General features: G+C 29.9%; 1 protein-coding gene across 1 annotated transcript in view; it reads left to right on the top strand.

Annotated features, from left to right (window-relative positions):
* The window catches only part of LOC105627873 (acetylcholine receptor subunit alpha-like), a 49,505-nt gene that overhangs the window by 29,796 nt on the left and 4,664 nt on the right, over positions 1-15,045 (top strand). Inside the window, exons 9-10 of the mRNA XM_012209149.1 lie at positions 11,478-11,636; positions 13,330-13,476. Coding sequence (XP_012064539.1) covers positions 11,478-11,636; positions 13,330-13,476 — 306 coding nt within the window. The remainder of the gene's footprint in view (positions 1-11,477; positions 11,637-13,329; positions 13,477-15,045) is intronic.

Raw genomic sequence — 15,045 nt, 5'->3', positions numbered from 1 at the left:
GAGAGAGAGAGAGAGAGAAAATGCTATAGAATATGTGAATGCAAGAAGTTCGTTGTTTAAAAATTGAGTTCCACGCCGCTCGAAAATTGTCGAGAAAAACGCGTAATTTTTTAATAGAGAAAAATAACATTTTTTAGAAGCTTACAGCTGTGTTATGCTACTACAATGCCCGGTTCGTACAATCCTTCTTCTTCCACAAAATGTAGTAATAAAGTCGCTTCCCAGATAATAAAAAAGATGCCTTTTAGATTTCTAAAGGATATTTAATCATATCTTGCATTTTTTATAAAAAGATATCTTTTAGAGACTTAACAAATGCAACAGTTTATCTTTTAAATACCTAAAGATATCTTAAACATATTTTGAACATATTTTAAAGACATCTTATAGAATTCTAAAACACATCTCTAAGTTAAAATCATATAAAAGATGATTTGTTAGATATCTGGAAGCTGTCTTTTAGATATACGAGAAATGTTTTTGACCCTAATATGATATTCATGGGATCAACGTACCCTATGCGATTTTTTATATTGCTTTTTTATAATATAATTTGAAGATTAAGGCTGAAAAAAACTTTAATTGTCCATAGATAACCCTGCAAGAGTATTTTTTTTACGTTATTCTTGATGTGAGAATATACAAAAGTTCAAAGGAAGACGTGAGACACATATGTGACTAACTTGTTTTCGGCGTTCTGGGTACCCCTTTATTTTTTATTAAATATACATTTACTGAGTTTCGGATAGTATAAAAGTAAGTACACGTAAATATAGAACTAAAAAGAATTAGATTTCAATGTAATAAATAGTAGAAATTTTATAATTTCTGTCATTCTTCAAAGATCGCTCAGCCAAGAGCGGATTTATTGCTTTAAAGCAAGTGTTGCATCATTCTCTAAACTAAATCCTAATAAACTTAATTATACACATTATATATATAATATTTATACATGTACAATCCTTTATCTACTTATATTATAACTCTTTTATATTGTTCAAATAATAAAATTTTATTTATTAATTGTAAACTTATAATATGTAGATTCTCCAAAAATGTCAATTTTCGAGTAATTTCAAATAATTATATTTTTTTTAGCAATTCTACTATTTTTTTTTGTTAGTCCAAAGGGTCAACTAAAAAAATCCTACGGATTTTGCTTGAACATTAAATTTAAAAATTTGAGAATTTTTTATCCAAAGTAATCATTTTTTGCGAATTTTTTCAATAAAATTTCTTTGAAACATTGTAATTAATTGAAGATAAAATATTATTTATTTGATTCATATTTATCTGTTTTTGTCTAACTTCGAAGTATAAATTTCATTTCGTTTCGAGGTAAAAAAGTACGTATTCAATTCAGAGATATAGCATGACAAAGTTGCAGAGTTTCACAATCCTGGTATTATGAGAAAAGTAACCAAAAGTAACAATATTATACTAGGATTAAGATGTCTTAAAGATATCTTTTAGACGTCTTAAAAATTTCTTTTTAAATATCTTGAACATATGTTTTAGGTGCCTTGAAAATATTTTCGATGTCTTAAAGATATCATAAAAAATAAATCCATATTTAAAAAACGAATAATAACACAGCATGACAATGTTAAGTTTATTATTCGTTTTCTAAATATAGAAAATGAATGGAAACAATCGTCATTTTTGGTACAAGAAAAATATAACTTTTTTATTTTGAAAATATTATTCAATACAATTTCTTTTTATGGAGGGTATAAACCGACATAACAACAAGAATAATACTTAAATCGAAAGGAATTTCCAAAAGATATCAATAATTAATGTGTGATATATAAATAATAAATATAACTGATACATATGGATGCTTTCCAGCAATATACATAGGCATTATTAGCGAATTCGATCACTTACACTACACTAGATCAATGCTAAAAAAAGCTGCTTTACATGACATTAGCAAAGTTAAATGTAAAAGTATATATAAATATATGTATACATAAATATTTTAAACTATTAGTACTAATGATATTGTCACATTATTTAATAAAATATATGTGTATCATAAACATACATACATATAACAGTTTTTAATATGCACTGATCCAGTGTAGTTCGAGTGATCGAATTCACAATATGTAATAAACAATGATTCTGTGCTTTCCAATGATGATACAAGTCAACACAGTCATACACAGCTATAATATAAAATGCATATCAGCAAGCAACAATGTATGAATGTATTCCAGCATATGATACAACATGCATGTTTGTTATCACACGATAATCGACAAATCGACCATGTTATTCCATCATACGCATTGCGTATTACTGTATTGCAGTGCATATGACTGTTCTGTTGTTGAAAGCATCCAATATCGCGACTTATATTGTACCAGAAAAGAAATTAAAATTATAATATACGTTCAGTTCGTATCTCTCGTTTGTATCTTATAATGCAATTTCGAATGTATTGTATGAAGCAATATAGTACAGTTTTCTTTTCAAGTTTAATCTAAGATGTAATAATTTTTGATACATATTTATTTTGATAGCAATATACATTTATTAATACTTAATTAAATAATCATTAATTTAATATATTTGTCCATTTCGGAAATATTCATTAATTCATTTACATTTAACAATTCTTATCTTTTGTTTACATGCTTTCACTTTTCTCACAAGTGCTTATGTCTTCAATATTATCTAAATAATTTGCTGTAAAGTACAGCTGGTACAAAGCAAAAAAATTGTAATTGGGATAATAAGTATGTGTTTTTATATATATTGTTATATATATTGTTCTTTTTTTCTTGTGTAAATCTCTTAGGCCCAGTTACATCAATGTTACTTTGATTTTAAGCAAGACTTAAAACTCTCTCTGTTTCTCTTTCGCTTTAAAACGAGAGAGAATTTTAAGCCTCGCTTAAAATCAAAGTAACATTGATGAAATCAGGCCTTAGCTTAATAAATATGAAAAACTTATTTTTATGAAGTATTGTAAAGTTTTTTCCATAAAAAAGATAAAAGTGAAATATGCTTACACTTATACATATAAATAAAATCCATACATTTCGTATAAAAAGTTTAGCCGATTTATTACTCCATTTTGAGATATATTGTAGTTTTTATGATTTTTAACAATTAATTTCTTTGCCACATCTACAGAGAATAAAAACATATGGAGCTTTGAAGTCATAGAATCTGAGTAACTTGTTATCTCTTTTAAATAACTTTCTTTATGTATAACATAATAAGTGTACATATGTATGTATTCTTAAATTTAGTGTTAGTGCTACGTGTATATGTACATACACGCACACATGCATACACACGCATGCAACACGCACCACATGCACACGTACATAACACGTACATACACACACACACACACACACACACACACACACACACACACATCCCATGCCGCGCAACATTCACACATGTACATACACATACGCATACATAACACGCTACGCATACACTACATGCGCGCACGCAGATGTACACATTAATAACACATTCAACATTCAACACATGCACACTCACACATTGGAGGATGATTTAAAATCGCAATATGATTCTCTCTTAGAAATTAGATAAGAAACAGACTTATCTTAATGCACAATTTCACAACCATAAACATTACGCGATAATTAAATCACTTTTAAATAATTTTTTAAATGATTTAAATTGTTTTTAGCGAAAAATCTGAAAATTTATTATGCACTTCAAATCGTTATTCTTCAGTGAAAAAAATTGTAGCGTAATGAAGAAGAAATTGTAGCGTTAAGAAGTTATTTTAAGTAGAAAATGTTAAACTTACGATATAATTAAAAAAACTTGTAGAAAAAAATTTATTTTATTCGTACACGCCAAAGTTTATTCTCCAAAGTTCAATTTACGAGGATTGTTGCAATGTTTTGAGCCTCAATATGAAAATGGCATTACTCATCAAAATCCATTCTGGTACTACAATGGCACATGTTTTGAAAGATATCTGTGAAAATTGTACTCATTTTCGCTTTAGTTGTTTGACAGTTATTTGTGCCAGTTGATATCAATGTCTTCATATGATAAAGATCTGTTCTCCGAGCCAAACTTTGACTCTAGGAAATAGGAAAAAGTCATCAAGAGCTAGATCTGATGAATACGGTGGATGATCAATCAATTTGAACCGTTCATAAACTTTTGCCATATGACCGCCGATATTCGACTTTTTCTATTTTTATAAAAACACTGATATGGACGAGCACAAACGACTGTCAAACAACAACTGATTTAAAATGGCTACAATTATCATAGGTATCTTTCAAAACATGTACGACTATAATTCCAGAATGGATTTGATGAGTAATGTTATTTTCATGTTGAGACTCAAAACTTTTCAAATGATTCTCGTATATTAATGCCATTTACAATAAAATTTTTGCAGAGAAATATAATTCGGAGCATTCGAAAGTTATGTCTTAAGCTTTAAGACGCTTTATCAAATATTGTTTCACGATCATTTTTCACGGAGATCTGAATTTTAATTTTCATCCTTTTTAATATCGATTTTAAATAATCTTTTAATTATTTGTTCAAAAATAGACAAATTTCAAGATAGAGGAACTTCGTCAAAAATTATTATAAGAGATTTAAAAAAAATATATCTTAAAGCTTGAAATCTCTTTCGAAATCAATAATTGATATTTCGATATGATTGATTTTTATGGAGCTATACAAACAGAAATGGATATCCATCAAATCTGATAATTTTATACAAATTTTACAAAGATCTATGACGTGAACTAAAAATTGCACTCAAATGCGGTTTACAGTAGCCGAAAGAGGGAATCTTTACTTTCAATTTGCTCTTTTATTGAATGTTGTATGATTCTTTTTTTACCAATTCAGTATTGAAGTAAAAAGGATCATTTTTGCTTCAATATTGAATAACTCATTGAAAAAAATCAACATTTAATAAAAAACAAATTGAAAGTAAAGATTCCCTCTTTCGATTACTGTAAATCGTTGTGTGCGATTTTTATTTCACGCCATAGATCTTTGTAAAGTTTGTATACAATTTTTAGATTTGACGAATACCCACTTCTGTTCATATTGCTCTGTAAAAAATTAACTTGATCGAAATATAATTACCAATCTTGAAAGTAGATATTTCATAATCCAGAGGTTCAATCTAATTAAGATAATAAATAATTTTTTAATTGGCAATTTGAAATAATTTCAGGTATAATTAATAATAATATTAATTAATAATTTCAAATATAATTAATAATAATATTAATTAATAATAAATGTCTTAGGAATAAAATTTATAAGCCTTAAATATGAATGAATCTTCTTTTTTCGAATATTAAACTAGTATCAGCAAGCAATATGAGATTCATTTATGCGACGTGCATAAATAAAGTTTATCACTCTTCCGGGTCAAATGAATCTTACATATGGATCAGAGAGAAACGTCCTCATATTGGTCACACTAGTGCTGACACTAGTTTAATATTCGGAAAAAGAAACATCATTCATATTTAAGGCTTATAAATTTTATTTCTAAGACATTTATATCTAAAATTATTTTAAATTGCCTATTGAAAAACGCATCTTAATTATTGGGTTGTCCGAAAAGTTTGTGCCGACTAACTTATATAATTTAATAAATGTAAAATTTAAATTTTCTGTGTTTCAATTTTCCTTCAAAGTCGGCACGAACTTTTCGGATAACCCAATAGATTTGAATCTGAGACCTTGTGGATTATGAATCTTCTGCGAAACAGAATAATGAGATGAATCAGTTGGTGGAAAGAAAACATAATTGCTTTTTTTATTTAAAAAATTATCTATTTAGCATACATATTTTTTTAAAGCAACTATGTGTTTTTTTTTTACATTAAATTTTTTTTTACATCAACTGATTTATCTCATTATTCTTTATGAAAGTATTAAGATACGATTATTGAAAAGTTAATAGTTTATGAGTTATTTAACATCTTAATTGTCAATGTGTGCCAGAATATATGTTCAAACCCTTGGAAGTTTTAAATTTATGATTCTATTGAAGAGAAAAGGAGTAGAAATGGTAATAGTATTTAGAAGGACTTGTCAGACTTTTATCTCACAGGTTTCCGCACAGAGGCGAGTATTGCGAATCGAACGCATCCCTTTGTGTCGCTTTGAAATATGGGTCAACGTTCCGCAAGGACGCTAATGACATTTATTTCTTATGAGTGATGCGATCGTCGGTCCAAATTTCAAGGAATCCTTTTAACTCGGGACTGGATCACGTGCGATCTCTGAAAAGGCAAAGCGACTACGAGGGCTTAGAGTTTTAAATTTAGAGAATGATAGAGATATAAAATTATTAACATTGTTTATTATTACTAATCATTATTAATCTATCATAACGGATTACAAATTTAATACATATAATTACAAAAAAATAAAGAAAAAGGTTACACATTAATAAAATTATTATTACTAGAAACTAATTATTACAAACTTTATACACTAATCAATATGATTACAATAATAAAAAGGAAAAATTTATTACTTGACGAGATTATTATTATTAATTATTTGACATTAAATTAAATCGCCAGAGAATGAAATTTCAGGGTTAGCAGTGCTGACTTTTTTTTCTATCTTGCGTATAGTAGCGGAGAAAGGAGGAAAAAAGTTATAAAAGAATTTCATCGAAACTAAATATGTATAGGCGGAATTTGAAAGGAATACTGGAATGAACAAATGAGAAAGTTGACTGATAATAGTATTTCTGATTTCGTGGGAAAAGGTTGTAGAATTCTATGGGAACGAGATATGGGTATAATGATCGAGGAAGTAATACTGGGATGTAAACACTTGGTAGTTGCTCTGGGAAAGAACTTTTAGGAAGAGGGGATGTTAAGTGCGGGAATTGTCTGTTTCGTCGATTCCGTTAATTTTAATGACATTTAAAAGAACATTATTTGCACTAGTGAATTATTTATTCTTTAGCGATTAATTTAATTTCGGGACAAATAAATAATCCATGAGATTACAATTTTCTGCTGTAGTAATATTCGCGTCAGATGGCGGAGCCCAAAGAGATGAGGTGAAGTTCATCACTCGATTAAAAAGTCGCGCACAGATTTTTATGAAACGGAAACTATTTAACGTATAAAACTTTACATGATGAAACCGTATGTATGATTGACTGACTGACTAAATGAGCACAACAGAATAAAGCATAAAATAGGCGGCAAAATCAGATACAGAATAAGAACAGAAAAAATAAGAGAGAGTCTCGCGGTATCACGGTTTATATCTGAGTTTTTGAAGATGGTTTTTTGATGGGATGTGTTAAGCTGGAAAATCGAGGATTCAAGTTGGTGGGATTTTTTCGCTTTGGTAGAAAATTTGTTTCTCGTGTTATTACTGGCGAACTATTTCCAAAATTGTTCCTCCTACACTACAAATTTCAACCTCTTAAAAACTTATTGGTGACACGTCATCATCTTCTCCAAGGATTTCGGACTTACAGCCGCCCATTGGCGAGTTTAATTTTATAAGATTCGCAATAATATTCTTTCAAATAAAAATTCTCTTTATTCTTGATCTTGTAAAAAATTCAATTTTATTATAATTTTCATTTTTAGATGCGACCTTGCGGAATTCAATGGACTGATTGCCTAGTCCAAGAACTCTCTATTTTAAGAATCGAAAATATTTCTAGAAAATTCGAGTTATTCATTATTGAGAGTTTTAAATCGATACCTTCTATTTATAATAAGTCTTATTTGTATTCTTAGGAGTCTGCGTCCATAGATAAATGGACAAAGATTACAAAAAGTAAAACTTTTGAATGATCAAAGAAAAGAAAGAAAGAGAAAAAAGACAAATCTTGTTTCTAAAATTTTCTTATCCTAAAATTAAATTCTAAAATGGTATATGGACGATGGTCACAGGTTTAAGTTTTTCCGTTTTGAGCAGAGGGGATCTTATTCATCATCCCTTTCAAACGATCTGGTTACAGTTTCTCGAATTTTCACATTTCTTCCTTTTTTTTCTTTGATTTCTCTTTTATTATGTACTTGAACGTGCGTTTTCTCATCTAAACTAGTATTTGCCCAAGTTTTATGATCGCCAACAAAAAATTAAAAGCTCTTGTCATCCTGCATTTATTTTATTACTTCCCGTTGTTGACGAGAAAATGTCCTTCAACATGTTTTTACGCGTTTGGAAATGTGAGTTTTTATCTATCAGGATCTCTGATCTGCATTTGGATATTGCATTTACTGAAACTGAACCACACGTCTCTTACATAATGGATGCATTCAGAAGCGACGACCGCTCACTGAGCAAAAAAGAGATTTATCTATTATTATTATTATTATTAATATGTTTATTTATTATAATTCGTAACATAGAATAAGTGATGGAGCGTAATTTTAAGTCACTCCATCGTTCACTGAGCGCTACATAACCTTACAGTCTAAACACGGTATTAGAGAAATAATAAATAGTAATAAATAAGAAAGATGATATTAAAGATTATCCATAATAAACAAATAATAGATAAATTTCTTTTTTGCTCAGTCGCTTCTGAATCCATTATGTAAGAGACGTCGTTGGAAACCTTCCCAATGATTTTGGAAAGATAAGCAAAAACATAGATATCCAGAATCGCCTGATTCATAGTAATAAAATTTATATTATACAAGATTACAAATCATGTTGAGAAAGTTTAAACACGTTCAGTATATACATATAATAAATAAATCTCTTTTTTGCTCCGTGAATGATCGTTGATTCTGGATGCACTCATTGTCACGCTCGCCAATTGATGGTGACTGTTGGTTAACGTTCGCATTTTTTGTTCGCGCTTATCCTAATAATTACCTTGTTGAACGTTCAAAACGAGAACATCGTGGAGTCCACTGGATGTAATAATAAAATGTAAAATAGCTTGTCAACTATAGTTTTTTTTGATATCACTATCTTAATATCTTTTATATGCAGAATAATTAGAGGAATCATATTGTATAAAAAAAAATCATACAATTCGATTTAAAAAAGTGTACGTAATCTTCATATCTTTTTGACGTCTCCACCTAGAAAAAAAACAACATAATTAAAATACGTCCTCCCTCTTCCACTTTTATTTGAAACTTGTTTTATATCATCAAAAATAAGCGAGATATTCCAGATGGTCGATTTAAGTGGACCACCCTATATATGAGTTTAAAAATAAACTTCCAAATTAAATACTAATACTTACGTTTTGTTAATATCGGCACCATACTCTGCTTGTATGATCAGTTCAGCTAATTTATATCGTGCATTATTATCTAAAGTAGATTGTTTATAGAATTCAAGTATAGCTTTTCCTGTTTTTTGGAGAATTTCATAAATGTACTAAAAATTAAAAGAAATTAATCTTATTAATTAAACTGATCTATATCTCGTATTAATCTAATGCGAGATTCTGTCTATTATATTAGTTAATCTATTCATCTTATTGAATCTATTCATCTCATTCATTATATTGAAAAATTATTCAAGAACGAAATTAAAAATTTACATTTTCCGAAGGATTATTATCATTTAGTATTATTGGATTATTGTGTTCTATAACTTGTTCTAAACATAACTTTTTCTCTGAGGTTGTTTTTACCGTTAATATCTTTATCTCATATTATTAATGAAGATTCCGGACAAATATTCTGGTTCTGAAAATTAACTTATTGAAGTGGAAAGTGAAATCACTGATATAGTCTACAATTACATACAATTCTATACATATTTGCTCTTGTATGTTTTCATTTTCCTTAAAGATAAAAAAATTCCGAAACTAATATAAGCAATATAAATATAGAAAAAGATTTGCCTATCTCATCTATTAATTAAATCATCTATTTCTCCGAGAAATTGAGTTTCTACAGATTAGTTTGAAATTTGAATATTATGTTTATGAATATTATGAAATTGAATATTATGAAATAATTTTATCTATGATTAAAATTTCAAAGAGCGATGCTGAAATGGAGATATTCACTTTCAAAGTTTCAGCTTTCAACACGTAAACTTCTATACCAAGCCTTGCTGAAATAACGTCTTAATACTTCGCGGTCTTCTACAAATTTAAAAAAAAAATATGTAATGTAGAAATAATTATAGAAACCTCATTAAAAAAATGGGGAAGCCTAGCAATGCCGTTTCTAAATTAGAGTAGTTTAAATATGTAATTTGATAGAAATTCTCCTTCTCGTACGCCGAGTGGCAAGACAAGGACACACTGTCTTCAGTGCGGACTAGTGTTCATGCACACAGATACATTAATGCGTATGTGTGTACGCTCGCCTCAAAAGTTTCTCTCTTCGGAGAGCACGCGCGGAGAGGCATATTCGTAGATTGTACGCGATTAATTTTCTAACGCAATTGTAATCAGAGAAATATCTTAACTGAATTTCTATTCTATAGAATCTTTACAAACCTCAATAATAGACTTTATTTCTTTTCTCAATTTTAGTTGATCGCCTATATTGCTTATGACAGATGGAATTGTGTCGGAATAGTTATGAAAATTTTAAAGTTTCATAATCAATCTGTTTTTTTATAAATATGTGGACAAATATTTTCTAAACATGCACTTATATATAACTTTCTAAACATCCAATAAATAATTGTATTTCCAGATGTATTTCCTTTTTATTATTCATAAATAAGATGCGACAGTTTCATGTATTCTTACAACGTTCCATAATACAATAACAAAATAAAAAGTCTTTTCACGATACTAATCGACGCGTGTGTTATAAGCAAATTGCATCTGCAAATTCTATGAAACAAATCAAAGGCTCGAACTATGCACACAACTAGATATGTATATATGTGCGCTTAGAATAATGAGCGTTTCACATACACATATCTTTAACTATTAGATTGTCCGGAAAGTTTGTGCCGATGTTGAAGGAAAATTGAAACGCAGAAAATTTAAATTTTAGTATACATTTATTAAATTATATAAGTTAGTCGGCACGAACTTTCCGGACAACCCAATAGTAAGCGTGAGTCGCTTTTGCTTTTTGAAAATTGCAACTTCATTTATAGTATGATGAAATTACTAATAAGAAATTAATTCTTATTAATAATTTAATTCTTATCATACATATATACTTTATATCACGATTGTCGCAACTATACGAATATATAACTTATCCATAATAAGTAATCCCCCAACCAAGTTTTGTCACAACCGAATCGCGTCTAACTACATGGACGTAATTGACACATCAAAAGTAAATAAATCAACCACACATTCCTATCACATAATGATAATTATAGAGTGATATTGCTCACAACTAAATATTTTTAGTTATGTGAACTATATCTTTTTTTTCATGTTTAATTTACAAATTTTTTAAAAAATTTAAAATTAATACAATTAGAGATTATTGAATAATTAACTCGATCACGAATTGTCTTACATTTCAGCAGCTTTCTTTCGTGTTTTACAGCGTATGGATAACAGTGGTGGTCATAAATGTGCATTACCGTTCGCCGCAAACCCATGTAATGAAGCCGTGGGTCCGACGCGTGTTCATCCAATTGCTGCCGAGGCTGCTGGCAATGCGCAGGTATAATACGCCATCGCAGAGAATCAATTACGATTTCAGGCAAGATATATTCTTCTGGCATTTGTGGCCTAGTCATTGGATCCACGCCAGAGCGGGCATTAGAGCACTCATTAGTGTTTCCTGTGCACGTGACATTAGTGTCGCGTTCTCAGTGAGAAATGATTATGGAATCGACATCGAATCGACATTGATTTCGATTCGACATCGAATTCATCAAATCGACATCGAATCAACATTGATTTTGTCATTTCTCACTGGGTCATACCTGCAAGCATTAATTAGCACCATTTCACGGTGCATCACTTCTGCATCGCGCTGCATCGTGAGTAATCGTGTCTGCCTATCATTAGTCGCATCTCTCCCTACTGTGTTGTCATACAAATAAAATTTCCTGATTCCCAGCGAGATATCGTTTGACATTGACAATCAGTCATTGACGTCGAGACCGTATTATTTATTCAACCAGAAAATATTCAATATCTGAATGTAGTACAACAAAACTATATTCAGATATTGTTCGAATCTTTCTGAAGAAAAAGATTCTTTCTCGATGATACAAAATAATGAAATTGAACATAATGTTCTATAATTCCATTCAGGAATTTTATTTTATGATGCGTAACATTATTTTGGCGCAACGCCGTTACATCTTACATACATATACAATACAATACTTATATAGCCGGTCACAGAAAGATTGCAATATCTTTTTTCGATGAGTTTCGGAGTGCAACTTAACCGCTCATCGAGCGGTTGGTTCTTATTCATAAATCCACAAATAAGAACCAATTACTCCATGAGTAGACTACTCCCATCGAAAAAAAGATGTTGACCTTTCTGATCGGCTATACAAGTATTGCGTTGTACGTACATGTATGCAAAATATAATGACGTTACGCGAAAAAAATGTTGGACATTATCGCATAATCAGCCATGCAGAAACTTCATACAGAATTTAGAGCTGCTCTTCATCATTCGACATTACCCAGTCAGAAACAGTTCCTCGAAAAAATGTCGAAACGATATGTCTTTTCAAGGAACTGTTTTTGATTAAGTACTTAAATACATACATCTCGAAACATTCGCAACTAGAAAGTTCGGAGCATGTGTAGTTATGATACATACTCGTTTGATACATACGAGTATCATAAACTTGACTCTAGAAAGCAATATGTAAGTTATTCATTGCTGTACATGAAGCTTAAAGCTGGCAGTCAATGATTTTTATTATAATAATTTGTTAATTACTCCCCTAGTGGAAAAATTTTGCTGAAATGTTTTAAAACACTTTTCAGCGAAATTTCAGCATTTCAGAAAAATTTCAGTTTAATTTCAATGATTTTTCAATATATTAGATGAAAAATTTATTTTCAGCAAATTTTCAGCAATTTCATTGAAATGTTCCAAAACGTGGAATAATTGCAACGAAATTTTTTTCACCAGAGGAGAAAAATGTCGACTTCGGAACTATGAAAATATATAAGAGATATAATTCTTGCGATTATAATAATTAATTTCCAATCAGAATGATTAGTTGATTGACATTGAATCAGCATCGAGCAATCATTTCTGGCTAAGTCAATCTCTGATTAGAATTTAGAAAAATGTGCAAAATATTAGCTCACACGAATCTCAGCGTACTTACAGACATGCTCTCACAGTTCCGGAATCGAATCGAAACGAAATGAATTTCCGTATCAGATAAACCATATTGCATTTTTTTCCATTCTAGGCCGGAGGACATCAAGCCAAAAAAGGATAAAAATCTGGTGACAGTTGGAGTGGGAACGGACAATCATCAACGAGACCGATCATCAACGTCCTCGACCCCAGAAGTAGTCGAATCCTCCGGACCCTTTCCGAATGAGATGCATCCTCGGTGCGTGTCGTCAAGACTTGGAATGCTCCAAATAATATATATGTATTATTTGGTGTATTATATGATGAGCTGCCCTTGTAGAAAAGTACTACTAAACGCTAGGCTTATTTTGAGGCACTATTGTACTACTACGCTACTGTAGTAGTGCAGAAGTATTCAGTAGTGTTGAGTGCTAAAATCTTTTATATCCACGTTTCGGTAAGATACAAAATGCAGGAAACGATTATGCTTTACAGAAACTAACTATTAATAACTCTATTTAAAAAATGCACTTTCAAAGACTCTACGAGTACACTCTGATCGAGCTAAGTGATGGTGATTTCATTTACATATGTCTCTTTATAAGGATTCGCGTCATTTTCTCTTTCTACGGAAAACAAGTCCATCTCATGACGAATCTCTCTTTCTAAAAGTACTTTTTTTAAAATAAAATTATTAATAGTTAGTTTCTGTAAAGTACTAGTTTCCTGCATTTTGTATCTTGCCGAAACATGAATATATAAAAGCTTAGCACTACTGAACATTACTGAATATTTCTGCACTACTATAGTAGTGTAATAGTGCTGTAGTATAGTAGTGCCTCAAAATATTCCTAGTGCTCAGTAGTATTTTTCTACGAGGGTGGGGCAAGTTGTTACATTTACAGTATCTCACTTGAAACATCTATATATACGCAAATTTAAGATTACAATGAAATTAAATATGAAATACTTTTACACAGGGAATATTTATTTTATAATATAAAATAAAAAAATATATTATTATAAAAATTTTTTCTTTAATTATAATAGTTATTAAAGTTAACATTGGAAAGCCATAAAATTAATATTACATGCATTTGCCGCTTTTCTTATAGACAGATGATCATCTTTAACTTCTTTTCCCGCTGTCGCATAAGTTTTTATATTTACAGATCCTTGTTTGCTTTTTTTTTTGTCAAATCGCATTTCTCATTCTACAGACTGTTATAATTAGATTGCTAACTCAATGATAGAAAAAGATGAATCTGATTCCGAGCTGTCTTTGTTTCAATTCACATATGCGTATGTATGCGTCCTGTCTCTGAATATCGCATAAATTTATGTGAACACTAATGTTATTATCTGTGTGATGTTTATATATGTGAGAGTAGAGTAAACACAAATATGACGCTGCCCAGCGTTGTCTTCAAATGGATTGCGTTCAGCAGAACGTTTATTTTGCAACTGTTGGAAATTTTCTTCGCGCTGATTGGATTATACTTTTAGATCTAGAAAAATGATCCTATCTCAGCAGTCAATCATAAAACAGTTGCACAACAGTTAAGTGGTCTGCTGGACGCGATTATGGAAACAACCATGGAAACAAAGCAATTTATTTATAGAAGTCTGTGCGTTCTATAAATAGATTATCTTTATCTCCATGTATTTTGTAGAAGAAAAAAAAATTGTTTTCAATAGGATAAGTTGTTACACTGTAACAATCTACCCCGATCGAAGTGTAACAACTTGCCCCAATCTTTCATTTTTAATTCGAAAAAATACAAATCGAAAACAAGTATATATATATATATATATATATATATATATA

The sequence above is a fragment of the Atta cephalotes genome (assembly GCF_000143395.1).
Source record: "Atta cephalotes unplaced genomic scaffold scaffold00010, whole genome shotgun sequence".
Taxonomy (NCBI): Eukaryota; Metazoa; Arthropoda; class Insecta; order Hymenoptera; family Formicidae; genus Atta; species Atta cephalotes.
The sequence above is the reverse complement of the archived record's forward strand: the minus strand, read 5'-3'. Positions and strand labels throughout refer to the sequence as shown.